The sequence below is a fragment of the Buteo buteo genome, chromosome 2 (genome assembly GCF_964188355.1).
Source record: "Buteo buteo chromosome 2, bButBut1.hap1.1, whole genome shotgun sequence".
Lineage (NCBI taxonomy): Eukaryota > Metazoa > Chordata > Aves > Accipitriformes > Accipitridae > Buteo > Buteo buteo.
Window position 1 is genome coordinate 66,142,585 of NC_134172.1, and position 21,488 is coordinate 66,164,072.

General features: G+C 40.7%; 1 protein-coding gene across 4 annotated transcripts in view; it reads left to right on the forward strand.

Moving 5' to 3' along the window:
- The window catches only part of PTPRT (protein tyrosine phosphatase receptor type T), a 488,778-nt gene that overhangs the window by 380,646 nt on the left and 86,644 nt on the right, over nt 1-21,488 (forward strand). For all 4 annotated transcript variants that reach the window (XM_075059108.1, XM_075059117.1, XM_075059124.1 and 1 more), the window contains 2 exons: nt 6,592-6,865; nt 15,669-15,705. In XM_075059108.1, the coding sequence (XP_074915209.1) occupies nt 6,592-6,865; nt 15,669-15,705 (311 nt within the window). The remainder of the gene's footprint in view (nt 1-6,591; nt 6,866-15,668; nt 15,706-21,488) is intronic.

Genomic DNA, 21,488 nt, shown 5'->3' on the forward strand with positions numbered 1-21,488 from the left:
TGCAGCATTAACTCTCGTGGATTGGTCAGATAGTACTTGGGTTTGATTTTCATGTTTTTGGATAGCCTTTTCAAAAGTGTTGAATTTGTTAATTCTACAGAGTAGGTGCAACAACAGAAACTCAATGTCCAGCTCCATGTCAGCTGCTACATCCCACATGCCTGCAGTCTGAGATGACACAGATATTAGAAGATGCAAGTCTCTTCCATCCTTACTTCGTTTGCCCTTTTTGTCCTCCTTTCTTTGAATTAAAATAACTATTAATAAGGAAACCTCTACCCTTTGGTAATATCTTATTCGTGCAGCCTATCAAACAGTTATTCTGAAAGTAATGTGTTCATTTGAGCTAGAAATGAGAAGTTGCTGTTCTCTGTAGGGTGAACTGCAAAATCTGCTCACAATAATCTGCTAAAAAATGCACTGCGAGATCCGGCTGTACTAATTGCCACTTATTTTTGTTCCCCAGGAGAAAATATTATTGGAAATAATGTATGGCTGATAATATATTTATGTGTTAAATATTAAAATTAAATGAAAATATATGAAATCTTTATATGATACATTTAAGAAAATTTAATACCAAAATTGGTCCAGAGGGAGTACTAAGCTGCAGAAGCATTGTTTCTTTTAAGCTTTAATAAGTCAGGTGAGGGGATGTCATGGTTTAACCCCAGCCAGCAGCTCAGCCCCATGCAGCCACTTGCTCTCTCCCCCGCCGGTGGGATGGGGGAGAGAATTGAAAGAGTAAAAGTGAGAAAACTCGTGGGCTGAGGTAAAGACAGTTTAATAGGGAAAGTGAAAGCTGCACATGCAAGCAAAGCAAGACAAGGAATTCATTCAGTACTTCCCATGGGCAGGCAGGTGTTCAGCCATCTCCAGGACAGCAGGGCTCCATCCTGCCTAACGGTGGCTTGGGAAGACAAACACCGTCACTCCCTTCCTTCTTCTTCCCCCAGCTTTATATGCTGAGCATGACATCCTGTCATCTGGAATATCCCTTGGGTCAGTTGGGGTCAGCTGTCCTGGCTGTGTCCCCTCCCAACTTCTTGTGCCCCCCCAGCCTCCTCGCTGGTGGGGTGGAGTGAGAGGCACAAAAGGCCTTGACTCTGTGTAAGCACTGCTCAGCAGTAACCCAGACACCCCTGTGTTATCAACACTGTTTCCAGCACAAATCCAAACCATAGCCCCACACTAGCTGCCATGAAGAAAATTAACTCTATCCTGGCCAAAACCAGCACAGGAATCATTGTAAGGTTACAAAGAAATTAGAGTCCTTTTCATACCGTACCATTATCAGGGGTATAGTTAAGATTTTACCTTGTTGATAAGTATCATGTCAGGATACCAAAGTGCACCAACCAGATGTTGAATACTCTATGGAAAGCCCTGACTCAGCTTTTGCCCTCCACATTCATGCACATCCTACTTCCAGAACTTGAGTCTGGACTAAATACATGGCTAGATCTGTGGACAAGCGTTTCCTCAGTCCCTCCTTAAATCGTGCTGCAAGCAGCACGAAAAGAAATCAAGAGCAGGGGAAGGAGAAATCTAACAGCGCTTAGAAAGATCTCAGTTGCACAGAAATGGGCTGCGATTTGGAATGTTGATTATCCACACTTGTGCTTCTACACTGAATAAAGAACTCATCATTTAAAAGATTACCTTGTAGATGATGATAAGAGCACATTTTCTTCCTCTGCAGACAACATTTGTGCTGCGGTGACCATTATGGCTGGTGCTTTTATCAGTGATTTAGAATGGAGCTGTCAAAAACTTTAAAAAGCTTCTATTAAAGTAATGTGGATTTATTTATCTAAGACCTGTGAAATTTATCAAGGAGCCCAGTGTTGGGAGTGTGCAGCTGCACAACAGGGCAGTCAGCTCCCCAGCCTTCTACGAAGTCAGGCATTTGGTTAGTAGCACAGATTTTAGAATCCCTAGAGAGCTCTCTGGAGAGCACAGCTTATGGGTGTTTGGGAACCAGTCCTTTCCTGTCGTTTATGGGGACAGCAGTGTTACTTGGCTGCAGTGAGGTGGGGTGGAGTAGCTTAGCACTAGGAATGCAAGAGCTCTGCTTCTATTGCCCTGCAGCATGCACATGTGTGGATTTGATTGCAGTGCTTGCAAATGTAGCTGAATATTAAATATTGAAAAGTAGTAGTTAGTTTTACTGTATCATCTTTCAGTTTATTGGCACTGAAGTTATTGTATAGCATTGGGAGTTTTAACGCTCTGCTTTTGTTGTCTCTTTTAATATAATTTCAGTGTATGACACTGAAACTTTCTTTTATCTAGCTGGGCATTTGCAACTGATGTATTGATTCCTGATGTGTGCGAATGCAGTGTTAGCTGATACTGGCTGGAAGAAGTAGCTTTGAAGCTTGAGATGGGGAGAGCCCCAGGAAATCCATGTTACTGCCTACCTGGTAGCTAGAATAGTATTAGAATAGTTTGGGTATCTCCTCCTTATTTCTATTGTCCACTTTTTTTTCCTTCCCTCTAGCACTTCTTTTTGGAAAACTAGTCCTCCTTTCCCTTGATTGTAATCACGCTGCTGTGTATTACAAAATTGTCAGTTGTAACAAGTTGCAAATGGTTGACCCTGCTCAGCACTGAAAGAGAGATGTGCTTGCAGCTAAAGTGCTTTTGCAGGCCAAAAGGGCGTATCCTACTCACTGAGTTTATTTTGAGTTAGTGCCTGACCGCTTTCTTAGGGGTCATAATGTATCACGGAAAGTTATCATCTTCTGAGCAAAGTTGAATTACTCTTTTGAGAATTGTTGCAGTAATGCAGATCGTTTGGCCATACTTCAGGGTGGGTAATTGCGTGCTTGCTACTCAGAATTCCCACAGGATTTTCATCTGGATGTAGAATCATTGGCTTTTTGCTCCAATTAAAAAGCAAACAGTTATGAGAGCATCTTAATGCTGATGGTGGTGGGTGTGGAGCACTCCACTGGTTAATGCAGAGGAGTTGATCTCTGAAAATGCCCTAAAAGCAGTGAGGAAAATTCTGCTCCTAGGTAAAAACAAAACATGAGGAAAAGAGCATAACCTGAAAAACAAAGATATGGGATAAAAGAAGAAAAAAGAAAATGAGACTGTACCAGTCTGTGTACTAGTTAGGGCTGAACTGTGAATCCTGCACTTCTGGAGGGTCTAGACAGATCAAAATACTGGGATCAAAATATCAGAAAGTGAGACCCAGAGTAATCATTTGATAAGGAAACAATTTCTCAGAGAGGTAGTCTTCAGTACAGACTAGTCTTTGAAATCAGCCATGCTCTTGGCCACCTGACCACTTCCTTTGAGAGTAGCCACTTGACCACTACCAAATAGCTGAGACTCAAAGAGAGTGAGGCTGAAGGATGACAGTCACCAAGTCCAACAGGTAAAGCACATAGAGATGAATGTGCTGTGTCAGCTGGTGTGAGCTGGGACATAAAGGAAAAAAATGTCAAGAAAGCAGTCAGTCACTCATCCTAAGTTTCACCAGAATAGGTTTTTTAGACAGAGGGAACAATGACAGCAGCGCTAGCTCAGATACTTGTTTCATAGGAAAGGACATGGTATTTGAGTAGGAGATTAATGGGGTTTTAACTTGAACAAAAATGGGACATCTATTAAATTTCAGTTCAATGCTCATGAATGTACTGTTGTGCTTCCAGAGACACCTCAATTTATTCCAAAAGAATAAACATTAAAAATAAAATTTTAGGTCATTAAAAGAGCGAGTTATCCCTGTGAAAGGAAGGAAGAAGTGCGTTAATGGCTAAGTAGGAAAGTGAAAATGTGAAAGAATACAGGCAAAAGAGTATCCGTTATTAGGTTGGGCCCCTCGCTACAGGAAAGACATGGAGGTGCTGGAGCGTGTCCAGAGAAGGGCAACCAAGTTGGTGAGGGGCCTGGAGCACAAGTCTTATGAGGAGCGGCTGAGAGAGCTGGGGCTGTTGAATCTGGAGAAAAGGAGGCTGAGGGGGGACATTTTCACTCTCTACAACTACCTGAAAGGGGGTTGTAGTGAGGTGGGTGTTGGTCTCTTCTGTCAGGTGGCTGGAGATAGGACGAGAGGAAATGGCCTCAAGTTGCAGCAGGGAGGTTCAGGTTGGATATTTGGAAAAATTTCTTTACTGAAAGGGTTGTCAGGTATTGGAACAGGCTGCCCAGGGAAGTGGTTGAGTCACTATCCCTGGAGGTATTAAAAAAGTGCGTAGACAAGGCACTCCAGGACATGGTTTAGTGGGCATGGATGATGGTTGGACTCGATGATCTTGAAGGTCTTTTCCAACCTAAATGATTCTATGATTCTATATGTATCAAAACTCTCGCTCGTGATAAAAAAAGAGTGCCTATACTGGTGGTGCATATGTTAGAATTGTCAAGGGAGAAACTGAGAATGTCTTCAGAGGTAAATAAGTCCTCTAATGATTAAGGAAAGAGTTCAGTTATCTGGCAATTCATGTCCCTGAGCTTCCCCTTCTCTGAAGACAGATAAGTATATAGGCTTATTGCTTGCAAGTGGGATAACCAAGAGAATGAGTATCACCCTTTGGACACTGTAGGGCTAGGGAGATAGGAAGAGGGAACCCTTGGCCTCTGTGTAGGCTGAAAGGAGGTTAATATATATTTATATGTATATATTTATGTATATGCGTAAAGGAAACATTTTCTATAATCAGAAAATACAAGTGTTTGGGATTGGATAAAATAGAAACCAAGAATTTTTAGCTTAGTAGGCATGTGGCAAATGCCCATAGAAGTGTCAGCTATGATTTTGGACATTACTGATGCACAAAATGACAAACTTTCCCAGTAGTGTAGATTATTATTGCCAGAGAGAAGGGTCAGAATAAGAATTTGCAGCTAGTCTGTTAGTAAACAGTGTCCAAAATGGCAAGCTAAAAGTTTCTATTGCTAAGCTGAGGAGAGGGTTTATGTTAAACAGGCTTTTGCTTACAGCTCTCACTACGTCCTCAATAAAAATACTTAAAGTGTTGCTGGAAAACCTGCTTACCTTTTTAAGAATCATAAAATAAATATCAGAGAAGGTATAAAATATTTTATTAAAGCCTCCAATGAACTGTAGAATTGAGGAAAGTTTTCCAAAATGCTGACGGGACATCATTAAAGGCTGCAGTCCGTACATCTGGTGGGTGCTCCTGCTGTATTAGCAAACGCTAGTAGCAGCTTGTGTAAGGACGACTTCAATATCGAGCAATTCATAAATTGGTTGTACTTGTAAAGATTAGTTGTTTTGTTGTCTAGCAGTGGGAGCCAAATGATTGCCAAGTGATTCACTGACCACCTCATTGTTAATGGTGAGACTGCCAGAAACCCGCAGACCTGAAGTAACAGTTAATTCAGAAGCATGAACTAGGTTTTGTTTCACTACTGCTTGCTGAAGGTGCCAGAACTTCACTTCCCACAGAACCATTGATGAGCTATTGCTATGCTAGAAATTTTTCAGACCAATCTTTCTGCAACAATGAGCCTGTGAAAGCCGGGAGAATGATACACTGCTGGCTGTTTCCAATCTTTTAATCGATCTCCCCTGTCTAACTAAACAAAGGACCAGTCTCACACAGACAGGTGAGGGCAGCACATGTGAATATCCTGACAGAAAGTAAAATGACTGCAGTGGTATCTTTCTTTGTCAAATGGGTGAGTGGTGTTAAGCAGACAGTAAACCTGCTGCAGCTATAGCAGCATTGAACTTAAGGGCTTTGTTAACTGCCTGAGGAAAAAAAAAAAAGCAGAGCGCATTTGAATGCCTTGCAACCTCTTTGAGCCTGAAAGAGTAAGCTAGAAGTAACAAGATTGCTATTACATATCACAGAGGCCAAAAGCTTAGCAGGAATCGAAAAGGATTAACATTTCATAGAGTTGGAAAGAATATGAGAAGTTGTTGTTTCCTGAAACAAAAGTTAATTGGGAGAGCTATGAAGCCACCCACTCAGTATATAAGCTAACCTTTTAGTGATGTAAGGTAGGTGGAGACTTGCCATCAGGAATTGTTAGAGAATTCTACATCCCAGGATATATCCCCAAAAGAGATGTGAGGGAGGGTCAAAAAAAGTTACATTCTTAGAAGATGTGAGAATCTTTTTGATCTAAACTTGTTCTTGCACCCTGTAACTGTTTCAAAAGGGATCTGACACCATTGCCACCTGCTAATGCTCTCCTCTACCGCAATTGCCATTTGGCCCAAGCAAACAGTTCATGTTTCAACTTGGTGGCTAAAGAAGAAAACATGTGCTTTCTAATATTCAGCACATTAAAAATTCATTATATACTGGATATTTTATTAGTTACTCCTTTTCCCAAAGAGTGACATGATTGAAATCTATTCTGACTTTCCCCAAGCTGTATCTTGATTAACTCAACCAAATCAACAGAGCAAGTTATCAACACCTTGCCCACACAGTAACTTTCAGTGGCCACTGCCACCATTACTGGTGTGCCAAGAACTGTGTTTGCTGTGATGCCCTAGCTGTGTATTTCTTACTTTGCTTTACACTTTTATAGTTGGATATTATTCTTGATATTTAAGGCTCTTGGGGCTCTAATCTTACCTTCCTCTCTCCCTCCTAGTGTCTATCAACTTGTTGTCAAGGAGGAGAAGCTGCAGAAAGCACGGAGAGCTGCAGACATCATTGAATGCTTCTCTGTACCAGTGAGCTACAAGAACGCTTCCAGTCTTGACTCACCACACTACTTTGCAGCTGAGCTGAAACCCATCAACCTGCCTGTTACACAGCCATTCACAGTGGGAGACAACAAAACCTACAACGGCTACTGGAATGCTCCACTTTCTCCCCTGAAAAGCTACAGCATATACTTCCAGGCTCTTAGCAAGGCAAATGGAGTAAGTGCAGAGAAAATTGAACTGGATCTGTACATATGACCACCTCTGTCTATCCTCCTCATCTTTCTCCTTCCTTCTCCATTGGATGCCAGTTTAACTCCTCCTTATTATTACTCTTTTCCAGAAATTGGATGAAAATTAAACATGCCATTACTTGTCCTTCACTCAAGTCTCTCTCTGATGCCTAGATCCCATGAGAAACCTGTTGGGGAGCCAGACTCTGTAAAGGCACATGTTGGCATGTGATTTCCAAAATGAACTGCTTAGAATTTGGATTTTTTTTTCCTTGCATATGCATGAATGTCAGAATAGGGGCTATTGTGCTTTTAAAAGATGTAACTGCAATATCCTGATAGTCTCCAGTTCACAGTGCTTGTGATTTTGGAGGAGACATTATGAGATGAGAACTACCCAAAAGCTATGAAGTTGGATTACCTTGTAGCTTTCATTTGGCCACATTATAATAGCGCTTATGGTTGAGATTTTCAATTGAGTAAGTTGTACTGCAGGGGGAACTATATGCATGTCTGTCTAACTCCTTTTGAATACCCTGGACTATATTTTTACATATACTTACTCTATGTTATTAAGTTTAAAATGGAGACTGCACAGGAAACATAGTCTGCCCTATTTTCAGACTCAAATGACATACACATAATGTCCCAGCAGATCTCATCATAGGAGAAGGGAAGGCCTCTTTTCCCTCTTCTATTCCAGCCTAGGATAGTTTGTGACCTTCTCTTTTAACTCTCTGAAGAGTTTTAAGTCAGTTCAGCTAACAGTGTCTAGGCCAGATCCAGTCTAAGTAGTCATTCACCTTCCTCCCCTTTAACACTCCCCTAAGTGTTTTTCATTATCACATAACATGATAGAATTTAACACTCCATCCTCATGAAGAGTCTTAGAGCATTAATATGGCACCAAGAAGTTGGGTAGCCATGTCTGTTATTAGCACATTTGCCAGTGCTTTCATGATTCTAACTTTCAACATAGATATATTCTTTAAGACATCACCTCTGAAAGAGAAAAATTAGAAAAAAGGTGAATGGTGTAGGCTTTGGTCTCCACTTGGGAATAGTGTCTTTTATACCCCAAACACAGCCACACATCACAGAGACTGTACATCATTTAACAGGCTAGCAATGCCAATGAATGTTCACAACATATCTTGGTGTTTTACTACCTTCATTTATCACCATTCTCCTGTAGAGTTTCTGCTGTGTGGCTGACAAGCACAAATCTCTTCAATACTCTGCTGTTTTTCACCTTGGTTTCATTTCTAGTCGATATAGTTTCCTTCCAGCACTACTCAATTAATTCAATTTTGGATTTGCCTTTATAAAGGAAATTGTGAAATCTATGTATATGTCTCTCTGTGTCTAGTTAGTTCCCCCTTGTGTGATAGTTAATTGCTAGTGAATGGATCCCCAGGGAAGAAAAAACTTTATTTGCTTAAGTACAATATAATGTGCCATAAATGGATTATATGAATGGAAATGTAGGCTTCCCTTGGCATTCTGGATTAAGGCAGCACTAATGTGTGGTTCCTGCTTTTTCTGGATCTCTGTAGCTGGCAGGTTGCATCACACTCTCTACAGACAAGGTGATAAGGACTCAAAAAACAATGACTTGCTTGGACCGTTCTAATAGGAACACAAGACTGTAAAGGACTTTTTAAGCAAAAGTTAATCAAAAGAGTCAGTATGCAACAATACACAGTTTATGACAGCATGAGAAGTATCCTGCCAGACAAAGCAAATTCCTGTTTGAGCAAGAAATTGCCTCTTGTGTTAATAATTTGTATCAGTAGAGTATATGCTTATATATCCTCAATATGCAGTGCTATGGGAAAAAATATAGAGGAAATGTCCAAGAGTGGAATATGGATCTTCAGAGGAGTAGCTGTGATACTTTTTGCTTCTTGATAAAATCCTTAAGCCCCACATTTCAAACATTAGGGGTCTCATTTGCATCCAGTCTTTTGCAGCTGTAAATAATAAGTTTTGTTTCATTCCCAGAATTGTTCACAGGTATAATTTGTATTGAAGAGTTCTGGGTTTTCACTTATGTCCATAACCTGAGCTGCTTTGGCTGGTCTTCATAAAGCCTACTAATAATTATGGCTGCAACATGGCATTTTTGATAATGCACATCTGCAAAAAATCTGAAACAGTAACAATTTAGCACAATTAAAATATAGCCTTAGGTTCCCTTGCACATGAAAAAACTTAACAGAACATTGCCACTTGCTTTTTAATTAGGATATTCTATAGTTTCATTAATCACTGACAGTTGTGGAATGATGAAACTTCTTTCCACACCTGGAATCTGCAATGAAAAACCTTCGTGTGGCGAACCAGAACATCTTCCTTTGGAAATGTAGGACTCTGGGGAGAGCTTAATTTGAAGAAATGTTCTGTATTTGGTCAAAAAGCTTGATTAGAAGGAGGTAGAAGTGCTACAGGAGTTCTACATTGTTTCAGCTCCTCTGTATGTGGAGGGTTGTGCTCATTTGGTGTTCTCATCTGATCTGCAACCATTAGCCATGATTGTTACAGTGAAAGGAACATAATTAGCAGCTGGATGCAAAACAAGTGTGGCAAATTGCTGCAAAATCAGATCACGAGCTTTTCTGCCTCCTCTTGTGCAATGTTGTACTTGTTTGAGAGTTTGAATGAGATAGCTGTCGCTGGCTGAATTCTTTTCTGTGGACAGTTGCATGGAGTTTGGTCAAAGTAGTGTTGCTTCCAGACAGGGGTCTAAATAGAACATGTGTGAAACAGAATGGTTTTCAGCCTTGTTATACAAAACGCTTCCAAATTGTGTGAATTTCCCTCCTAGGGACTGTTGAAAGCCAGATGCTGAGCTGAAATGTGTCAGAGTTTGAAGTAAGAAGGGAACAAAGAGAAAAAGGAAACAGAAGCTACAGGCTTTGTAACCAGTAGTTACAGTTTAATTGTTAGAAGGAGTTAGCACGAGAAGCGACACAGGAAGAAGAACGGACTACTGGCTTCGCTCTCCTCTGGCAGGATCTCCACACATGCTGTTGCAGCCATCCAGGTAGTTAACTGATGTTTGCTGGTTGTCCTGGTGCCACCTGCTACAGATGGCTGCCTGACAGAGCATGAAGTTTTCCTTGTCTGAAAAATCTTCCTGAGCTCAGCCCCTTTAAAACACCAGCCCTTTTAGTGTATATCCCTCTGAAAGGTGAGGCCAGGGTGGCAACACCGTGTTACTCCTTATCCTCTCTTATACTTATACTGACTTAATAATCAAAGTTAAATGTTGCAGGTTTTATTTTCCCCAGGTTCTTTACCTGGGTCATTGTAGGCGACAGTCTCTGGTTAGTGATTCAGCAACATGCTCAAATGGGGAGAGTTCTTTGGCTGCTATGTGAAACCTGCCTGAATTTTTGAGCAGCTCAGAAACCAGAGCTTCCTAAAAAATCCTTCCTGGAGTTTCATTTTACCTCATTGAGTTAAAATGAAATCTGTAATGGCACAGTTGCAATCAATAACTCTTGGCCATTTTTCCTCGAAATGGGAGATGAGGCAGGAGCCTTCGTTACGCAGCAGGAGGTGATGTGGGGATGCTGCCAGCTGCTCCTGCAGCCTGGTGGGCCAACAGGTGAATGATGTTTTCAGGCCAGAATTGTGAAAAGTAGCACCACAGGAATCAATGAGAATATTATTTTTGAGGGAATGATAGACTCCACAGAGATTCCTATTGATTTTTTTTCCTCTCTAATGACTTGTACTACATGCACAATCAGGCAGTTCATTATTATCAAGGGACTTCAGGCTGGATTTCTAGATACTGACAGGTCTACTCACAGTACACAACATTCTTCTTCTGGGACATTTTGGAGGTAGGGATAGAGCTGCCAGCAGAGAGGTGGCTTTCATCCCTGTGGAGATGGCTCACCAAAAAAAACAGTGAGGTACTTCAGCACAAGCTGTGTTCTGAAAAATGAAGTGGCACTGAGGCCGCCTGCATTACTTCTGTGAACTATTAAGGGGCTTTGAGGAGCTCTGTGTTCAGTACGATTTCAGATGTACATTTTTGTTCACTTATGTTTACTCCTTAATCTCATGTTGGAGCTGCTGGGGCAGAAATAAAGCAGCTGTGGAAGCACTTCACTCTTTGTAAGCCCCTGTTTCCACATCTGGTTGGCCATCTTGGGCCAGAGGATGTGGACCTGAGTGTTTTCTGGAGAGTAAATAAAATCCTCCTCCAGTCTACCTTACGTTTGAGAGGTTGAGAGGTGTGGGTATTGAATGATTAACTATATATCATTGAAATAATTTTCTATTGTAAATAATAAAAGCCCTAACCACTTCGTTAAGCCTCCCTTCTCTAAATGACATAGATACTAAAAATAACTGATAATTGGAAAGGCAATACTAGGTTTTGCTTAGTGCCTTGGAGAACTAGCAGTTTCCTTAAGCTGGCAATAGAAATTATAGGGGAGTCCATTGACCCTGCGGAGGCATATGCACTTGATTAATTTTAAAGACAGCAAACAGTTGGCTTCGGTGGGACAAAAAAAGAAACATGTGATCCAGAGCTCCCCTGAACTTGGGCAAAGTTTGCTGAGGACCAAAAAAATAATTCCTTAAGATGTTCAGTAGACAGAACCATGGTTTCTAGCCTGTGTGAAGCAGGTTGCCAACAAGCATGCTCTGTGTATAGCTGTGGGACATGGGGAACTAAAGTTGAAACTGAGGCCAAGTAGGAGAATGGTAATTACTTGTCTTGTCTGTGCACCAGCAAAAGTTAAAATTGCCTGTCCCCGACTTGAGCAGCCTGATGAAACTATGCCTGTTGCAGGGCAGCCCAGCATGGTACGTCTGGGGACAGCAGGTCTCACTGGTGCTGGCAAGTGGCTCTTCAGACAAGGCAAGCACTGTTTAACAAATGCAAATTCGTCATAATAGTAAAGGAAAGAAAAAATTGTGGGTGTGAAAACAGATGGATGAAAAAGCTCTGCTTCTTTGATTGTTGTTTGTAGTCTGTAAACAGCAAGCTGTCATTTTAAAAGAAAAGAAAAAAAAATATCATTTGCCCTTTTAGGTTGTGAAGACGCAGCTGTCACATAAACATATGTCCTGGTGCCCTCATAGCCCTTTTCTGCAGAAAATTGTTCCCATCCAGACACTGAAGAGACAGAGGCAGAACTTGTCTTGTTATCATCCAGTGTACTTCAGTGAAATGTGCGTTTAGGAACCTAAGTAATTAGTAGACAGCATCAGCTCCCTTGCTTCAAAAAAGAAAGAAACTGTATTAAAAGAATGTTTTAAAAAAATCTGAAAATTCAGAGGGATGCTAAAACAGGCTCATGGTGTGTAGTTTCAAGTCTGTGTGCATGAGCTCTATTGGCAGAGAGGGCTTACCCAGCTCTCAGCACAATCTGTGCTCTCTTCAGAGCATCTCCAGCTCATTCCAACTGTAGGTCCAGGTCTGCCTTCCAGGAACAGTTTGCCAGCGCTTCGAAACACAGGCCTCATATGGTCTATGGGCACAGTGTATGGACTTAAGAATTTAGCCAGGGTTCAGCCTTGAGTGAGGGTACACCGTAATTATGTTTTATTCATATGCAAGTAAGTTCCAGAAAACAAACTTATGTAAATATGTTCTAGTAAACATGTAGATGGGCTTAGTATGCAGTAAGCTTTCTGGATATGAAGCATGTTGGAAAATGAAGGTTGGATCAAGAGCTGTAGGGACATATTCATGCAGTGTTTTCCTATTCCAGGATCTTGGTTAAAATATGCCTACATTGTTCTATTACTGTTTTGATATAAAATGTCTGCCTTAACCTGGCAATGATATAGAGCCAAAGTAGTAATGCTAGTGAGATCTTAAACTGAATTATTCCTGTGAGTTCAGCCATAATATGAAACAGATATGCTGAATATGAAGGATCATGGGTCATCATTAAGACTGTTGTAGACATAAGGCCTTGTAAAACTTCTGTGATATCATAAAATAGGAATTAGGTATCACAGTGTTTGAAAGAACATTTAGAAACAACATGGAGACTGAAATTTGGGGAAATTAGTTTTGTTTTGTTACAACTTTTTTATTATCTCTTTATTTCATTATTTTTCTTATAATTGCTTTAAGCTGTCTGGATGGATAATTGAGAATTACCTACATTGTTTATTCCTGCTTTACTATTGTGTAAACAGAAGCATCTTACTTTATTGTGGGCAGGAAAGCACCTTTCTGAATAAAAAGTAGTCTTTTTCAGAAAACAAATTTGATCATGGGAAAATGGTTTTACTGTTTTTTGGAAAAAAACTGAGTATATATTTATTCTGTTTCTTGGTAGAAAAGTTCATACAAACTCACAATTCTCAACATCAATCAAAGAAAAATAGAGTAAATTTAAAGAGATCTCATTTTTATGAGACACCAGAGGGATCAGCAGTGGGTTGATCAATGAGGTAATCAATGGAAATCAATGGAATAATCAGCCCTAATCATGAATATGGACTAAGTTCAAGTCTTTAAACTTAAGCATCCCTAGTAGCTGGACCTCTGGTGTGTGTGCAGGTTTTTGTGTTTTCCTTCTCAGAAAATGCAATATGAAACGAAGTTTTGAAGTCCAGATGTCTCGTTCCTCTAGTGATAGATTGCCCCTGCTTTTGGCAGTGCCAGATCATGGTCTTCTAATAACTATGATTGTGCTAAATGCAGCAATTAGTAGTTGTAGATGCAAACAGAACACACTGCATCCTGTCTTCTCAAATTACCCTGTAGGAGGGTAATGTGCAGGAATATGCACATGCTCAAATGAGATCAGTTACAGCATCGTTAACAAGATATCAGTTTTTGTTTTCTCACCTCTTCTTCTTTTCTCAACATTGACTAATTTCTCTAGCTTTTTGTTGCACTTTGAAGCTAGCAGAAAGCAATAAATACACAAGAAAATTTTCCGCAATGAAATGTGAGCAAATGCCCACCTACTTGTAGACTGCAAAAACGCTATCTTGGTATTTTTTACTTATTTTATTTTTCATCACTGATTTTCCAGGTCACCTTGTCTTAGATTGTAAACTACATCAGAATCTGTCTGTCTTGTAATTCCCAGCATTATGTGCTGAGACTGTGCTCTGAAAATAAAGCTGTGTTTTTCCTGCTTCATATATCATCTCTAGTAATAAAGATTTTTGATTTCCAGAATAGCTGGCAATTCGAGCTGTTTATACAGGAGGCAGAGATGAACGGGCAGCTCTGTTGTACAGCTATGTTGACTTTGTAGTGCTGACAGTTGTACAGGTTGTGTAGAGGAGTTGATTTTTGAGGGAGAGATGGGTTAGTGCATGGAAGAGAGGTGCCTCTGGTTTACTGGGATAAACAGTGCTTCAGTCCCACTCTGGGGGCTGTATGGCTGGGAAAGGATGTCCTTAATAGACATGATTTGTCCTCAGTGATCCAGGAGTTCCTTAAGAGAGTTTGAAGGCAAGATCAACAAAGGGACAGTTTGTCCTGAATATTCTGTTGTTTTTAGACTGCACACAGTGTTACTTATATCCAGACAGTGTGGCTGACTTGTGTCTTGAGGAATGCATAGAAAGGGACGAGAGGGAATCGCTCTTGTGTTTCCCAGTGTGGATCCTGCAATTGTCCCCTTCCTACGTGCAACATAAGCGTGAGAAGAAAGGCACAATGGGACCCTGTGTTTCTGCTCAGGCCAAGGAGGATCTGTCACAGATGGAACAGATTTTCTCCAAGAGCAAATTCAGACTTAAACATATTCATCTTACTGCTTGAGGATGGAATGAAGTGTTCAGCAGTGCATTTGCTAGGCTGTTGTTTCCAGAGCACAGACAGCATCCATATTAATGTAGCATTGTTACACACGGTAATTTATGCAGTATTCATTACACCTGAGACTTGTACAAGAGCATGTAAAGACAAAGTGCTACGAAAACCCTGCAGCAGATTACTACCTGACAAAGTCAGCTTTTTAACTGAAGCAACACATTAAGATTTGGATGGCAATCGTGCATTGGGCAGAAGCAACCCATGCCAATAAGGGCTGTCGAATGAGAAGCTGCGGACACCAGAAAGGATGTGTTTTCATGGAGGTGGCCTGAGAAGGCTGCTGAGTTTGAGCTGTTAGTTAAGCCAAATACAACATTGCTGTTCCGATCCAAACTCCTGTTTACGCAGATCTGCAAGCTCTGAGGTGGATTGAACAAATGCCTTGGGTTTTATCCCAGCTCTGCAATGAAAAACTGCAGTGGTGTGGGTTGTGTTTGAATAGCTCATTTGGCAGAGCTAGCCATACAGCGTGCTGTTTTGCTTCACATACATATCAGAGAGCTGAAATATTCAAATGACTACTTTGGTGTCTGTTTGCCATGTGTTTAAATAAATACCCAATTTGCAAAATTTGCAGTAATGGTGCATGAAAATTAAATGTACAGTTGCATGTACTTTTGACCCAAGGCTTTTCTGCCTATTATAGATCAGGTCATTTAACTGGTAAATTCTATTAGTTAATCAGGCAGTTACATGGCACCCATCACTCACACATCAAGTGTGGAAAAACATGTTGTCACTCTTAACTTCTCAACAGTTACAGAAGCAGCTGTAGGCAAGCCCATTAGTATGGAGTGTTTTATGCAACTAAAACTGTTGGTGGTATTTTCAGAGATGAAGTGTAAGAAAAATGCTTATTTGTTTTAGTACCTTTTTAAAGGTACTTTTTAAAGGTATGTATTTTTATTATAGATGGACAAATTACACCCCTTGATGTTTTCTTTTTTTTTTTTTTTTTTTTATTTTTCAGGAAACAAAAATCAACTGTGTCCGGCTGGCAACAAAAGGTATGTGGGTCTCTTTTTCCTGCAAAGCACGATGCCAGTAATGTAAAAGCTGCAGTGGTGACACAACTTGATTACAGTCACTATTCAAAGAACAAGCCTCCTTTTTTTCCTTTCCCTCTCCCCTCTTCTTTTTTTTTTTTTTTTCCTGGAAGATTACAAAGGCAGAACAACAATTTCCAGAACCACTGGACTATATGTGTGGTTCCTCCTTTCCCTTGCTCTGTCAACAGCTTTCCTGTCCTGAGGTCTGTTCTTGCTATTGGCAGAACGTCACTGAAAAAGTGACATTAATTTCCTATTAAATTTATTCTCTCCGCAACTGTATAAAGTAGATAAGTGAGAGGAGATCTCACATAAGCCTAACCTCGAGTGGGGCACAGTTCTTATATCACACCATTTTCATGGTTTAATTCAACAAACTAGTAGAGTACATTCCTTATTTTCATTGCAGTTAGTTCAGAATAGACGAAAGTGATAGGTCAAATAGACCAGACTGAGCAAACCCAAGGCAAAAATTGTTAAGATGCAGTGCTCCAATCCCTAGTTTGCTTCACAAGGTGTGGTTCTTTAGGGACCAATGATGACAATATCTGGGTTCCTTCTTGGAGTTTAGAGTTGCTTTTAGCAACTCTTCTAAGGACTTCAAAATCACCCCAGGGGCTACTTTGCCAGCAAAGGTGTCAGAAACCAATTTACTTGTAACACAGAGGAGTACCTGTAAAAAGACTTCCTGAACACATGTCATAGTCTCAAAATGAGCTGTAAGGAAATGATAGGGTAATTGCCATGGGCTGTGCTACAGGTAGCTCTTCATTTCCAAAACTTAGGGTTGCCTTCTTGTGCTCTTGCTGCTTTGCTGTAATGTGAAATAACTGCATTACTGCCTTTGGAGTCTTTCGAGAGTTAAACAAAATTGACAGGAACCCCTGACTTTTTTTTTTTTAATTATTATTTTGAGGCACCATCCCATTTTTTTCCATTCTCTCCACTCCTTTCTGTCTTGTGGCAGTTTCTGCTGATCACTTCTGCATCTGCACTTAGAGGAGTTGGGAGGGCTCAAAGAAGCCCCAGCTAGCAGTTGTTGGGTAGCAGAAGAGGACTTTTTCCCTCTTCTTATGGAGACATCCCCCATTATGGAGACATCCCCCAGTCTGTTACAGAAAGCCATGCACTGGGTGGCAGGTGCTGCATGAAGTTCCCAACTGTGCAGCTGTTTTCACTGCTGAGACCTGATACACAAACTGGTGGGGCTGTAAGCAGTTGTGTCACCACTGAAAGCCAAGGAGGATGAGCCATTTCTCCCCTTTCTCCTTTTCATCTGTGGCTCTCGTGCTCCCCATATCGTCTTGTTGCTTTCCTTTTTAAAAGGTCCTTGTAAAATCTTTATTTACTTCATTTCTCTGGGTTACAAACATTCCGTGTGTCTCAGTCTCCCCTCCTCCCCCCTCAGTTCTTCCAGCTGGTAGTGATGTGACCATTTCGAATACCTTAGTTTGGCTTTCTGGTGGTAGAAAGAGAAAAAGCCAGACCGGGTAATATGAGTCTGGGTGAAATGAGTCTCCCCAGGGTTTTCCCAGAGTGTGACTAGAGGTCTCTTCACGAGATCAGAGAAACTAGTTTAATTCATTTTTGGAAACCTGTAGTTTCTTCTGTTTCAGTCGTTCCTTTTTCTGGAGTTGGTGGAAGAATGTTGTCATGCTAGCAGGAAAGATATTTGCTCTATGACTATTCAAAGAAAAATAAAAACCTATGTAGCTTGAAAAGTCCGTTCTTGCATGACCTTTTGATTTGCACTGTCTAATTTGGGTGCTTCAGAAAAGTGTCACGTTAAGTCTTTGACTTTGAGTTGACTTTTGCAAAATGATTTAATTTTCATTAACCTGTTAGGTCACCAGGAAGAGTCAATAAGCTATTCTCATTCTGTTGTTTCTGAATGTTATCTCTTTTTAAAAAAAGGATCTTTTACTAATATTAATTTGATAAGAGATATAGAAGAGATAGGTAGAGCCTAAGGATGCCTAGAGCTACTGTTTTTTGGTGAACTTATAATTTTGGACTTTTCTTGATTAACATGAATGGAAAAGGACAAGAAATGATGGTAGTTCTAGTGTTTCTTTTCACTGTCTCAATGGATATCACTTTTGACTTATAGGCAGATATCTTATTTCTATATGCGGAGTGTGGAAATTCCCCCCCTTTTTTTTTCTCATCCCCACTCTGTGAATTGCAATGTTGTATTTCTCAGTGCCTGACTGTTAGCAAGGACACTGGAGTATGCACAGCTGTGGCTAATTTTATGCAGTTTTAGCTCTTCAGAGGTACAGTATTGCCTGCAGCTCACAAGCTAGGTAGCATCACAAGTGAATTTGTAGTCTTGATAACGTAACAGTATCTTCCATCGCTGGCACCTGTGAAGTATGAGCAGCTGAGCAATAGCTGAACAATGTGGTTCTGTGGTTTGGAGCTTTCCCATAGTTTCAGATTTCCATATGTCATCAGGCTGAATTCCCACCATACGTTAACTCCAAAAGAATAGAAGGACTCAGACACTCCACATCCCAACCCCTAAAGGGAGGTGTCATATCTGCTCTCTCTGCTGTGCAGCAATGGACAGAGACACTCACAAAACTGTAATTACATTGTGACCTGATCAAAGGCTGATAGCTGGGTTGTTCTAGATGACCTACTGTGTCTGTGCTGTCTTCTGGCTACTCATTTTATTGATTATCTTTAATGGCATTGCCCTGTATTTGCCTTTATTTGCATTGTTGTCTTTCTGAGGATAGAATGAGTGAACCTGTAGTCTGCCTTGAACGAAATCATCAGAGCTGCTAGCAAAGATACTGCTGTGGTGTCTTTGGTAAGAGTCAGGAAAAAAAACTTTTTTGGAGTCAGGGCTAATCTCAGCATTGACAGCTTAAAAGCTCTGCTTTGAGTTGGTACCAGAGAAAAAGCATATTTTGTTTTGACGCAAGAAAATAAATAGATACTACTGGTGCCAGACTAAACGTTCATTTTGGGATATAGGCCTAATTTTTCCATTCTTAGACATTTGACACTACAGTAGTTCCATGAATGTTAGTGAAATGAGTTCTGATTTACATCAATGACAGGACGATTAGAACCAAGACATGTTTAAGCAAGGCAAGTATTCTCTTGAAGTACTGGATTAACAAGGGCACTAAGTGTGAGTGTGGGAGTAATTGAGCAATAAAATGTGTTAGGCAGTGTGTTACTGGGGGATTGTAACACATCTTGGGTGTTGCTGCAAGGCACCTGTTCAGAAGCTGAGTAGCTTTAATTACTTGAGAGACACATGAGGCTGTTCTACTGTCGCTACTTCAGCAGGCTGGGAGGCAATTTTCTTTGTACATCCCATTGCCTCAAACCCAAGAAAATGAAAGTAGACAACTCTTTTAAAAGTGTTTTAGTCCATTAAAGAGAGTTTTGGAGATTCCCCAGTTTTCTCTCCCCTTCTTTTAGCAAGAAATAGACTGTTTAGTTCAACCCCTTTTCAGTTCAGCTCTACACAGGAGCTGCTTCCCATCTCTCCTGGTGGTGCACTCTTCTGCATGGTTTTCTAAATGCTGCTCCTGTTTAGATGAACTTGATTCCTGTGGTCGCAAGAAAGATCTCTCAAATCTTTGTGTATTGGTTTATTAGATGGCGGGGGGGGTGGGAAGGGTGGGATGTCAGCAGTTCAGAGCACTAGGCCATGACACCAGTAGTGCATCCTCCAAAGCAGAGCTAGTAGATACCCAAGTGGGCAAGGACATATGTTGAGCTCATTTCCTTCCATCCAGTGTCTCAGCACAAGAGTTGGCTGATGCCGGTGGAAAGGGCAGGCGGCAGGGACTCATCATCAGCTTTTGCTGTGGTGACGTCTGGCAATCCATCAGAAAGCTCTCTGCATTTGTCCAGTCTGTGTAGCCATTTCACATTCTGCCAGCATGTTTTAAATCCACAAGCATTATTAACCTTTTGTATCTACGTGTGTACTTATTTTCAGATTCATTGGTCTCAGATTTCTTGCCACTTCCAGCCATAAACACCTGTCCTCACATGGGCTACTCCTCTTTTTTTAAATTACTGGAGTAATGTTGTCTTTCACAGCATTAGTCACTTGGATGCATATCATTAACATAAAAGACTCTTTAAAAATAAGTTTCTAATTAAACCCCAATTTACCAGCTCTCTGCCATACAATTTTCATTCAGCCAGTTTATTTATTAGTTTTGCCATTTGGTTTCCTTGATAGCATTTGTTTTAATATGTCCCATTCTTTCTGAATTAACTGACTTGTTCTCTCTGTCTTAAAGCAACATATTTATATTGACACTTTATTAGAGAAAATTGCAACCTCTTACCAAGAGAGAGGGATTACCTCTTGTATTTTTAAAGTGCATTAAATTAATTTCACAGTGTAATTGAAACCAAGGCAGAGGGCTCATTAATGGTTCCTTATCTCTTGATACTCATTTCTTCTTTCTTTAAAATGTGAGTTCTTGCAAATGAAAGAATGGAACTTTAATAACCATTATGAGGTACATTTTTTTTTTTCCTTTTTTCCTGTGCATGCTGCCTGGGAATGATTTTGCTTGTTCTTAGCAGTAATAGGTAGGCAACAGGTGACCATGCGAAACCCTCCCGGCCTCTTGAGCCCAGGTGATTATCAGTTCAGGAAAAGGAAAACTGTTCAAACTTCCAGAATTCTGAGCAGCTTCATGACTCTTGTTTCATACTTGGTGTGCATGGGAAAATACTTTTATGATTATTCTAACTACAGTTTAAAGGAGGCACTCCTTACAGGGCACTCCTTGTGCACCGAAGTGAATATACACCTGTGCAGAGGGTCATCTGGAGGTCTAAACACCATTTAAATCTTCATAGGAGCACTTGAGCATGACAGAAGAGCCCCATGGATCCCATGCTGACCCTCTGCAGAGACTGAATATCTCCCTGAGCATGCAGGGAGATGACCTTGCATTTTTTAATTAAAGTAGCTACGCCATTTTCTGGGGCTGATTGTTACACTAGCTCTTAGACATCTGAGTCCTGCTGTTGAAGAAATGATGATACAAAAATGAAAACTAGATTGTGTCAGCCCTCTGTGTAGAAGCTTCTGCTGGGTTCAGAGACGTTGCAGAATCGAGCCTCAGTAGCACTGTGTAAAGTCATTCACAGGTCACTAGTAGGGAGGTTCAGAACTTCTCAAGGGCTTTGCAGTTTCCATCAGAACAAACTTGAAGGTCTGTGTGTCATAAAGTTGCCTCATTGTGTACAATGCTGGGACCAGTACCATCATTTCACTCCAGAAAATTTAAATATAGAGAGGAAATCCTATCAGCTTGTGGAAATAATTTCTTCTACTTTAGCCTGATGTGCATAGAATGACTTACTAGGATGTGAGAGAGTTACATGTGGTTGATATGAAAGGGAGGGGAAAGGAGGGTTGGTTTTTCAGTTTCAGGATGGATTTAATTTTTGTGGGTATGTTCCTCTCCCAGTGCTGCGTGGTTATATTCATATGTAGCTATGACTTCCTCAACCAAGAATTATTTCAACTACACATCAGGGCAGCTGTAATGATGCTGGGGCAAAAAGGTACTGGGATTACTGTGAAGTTCAAATGCCTTTAAGATTGAGAGAAAGAAATGGTCCTGCTTTTTTGTAGTGCATCAGCACTGAAAAAGGGAACTTCCTGGGAGTGCTTAACAGTCTCGAGACCTCAGAAATGAACCTGGGTCCAAAAGGTGAACCTGGGTCCAAAAGGTGACCAGTGA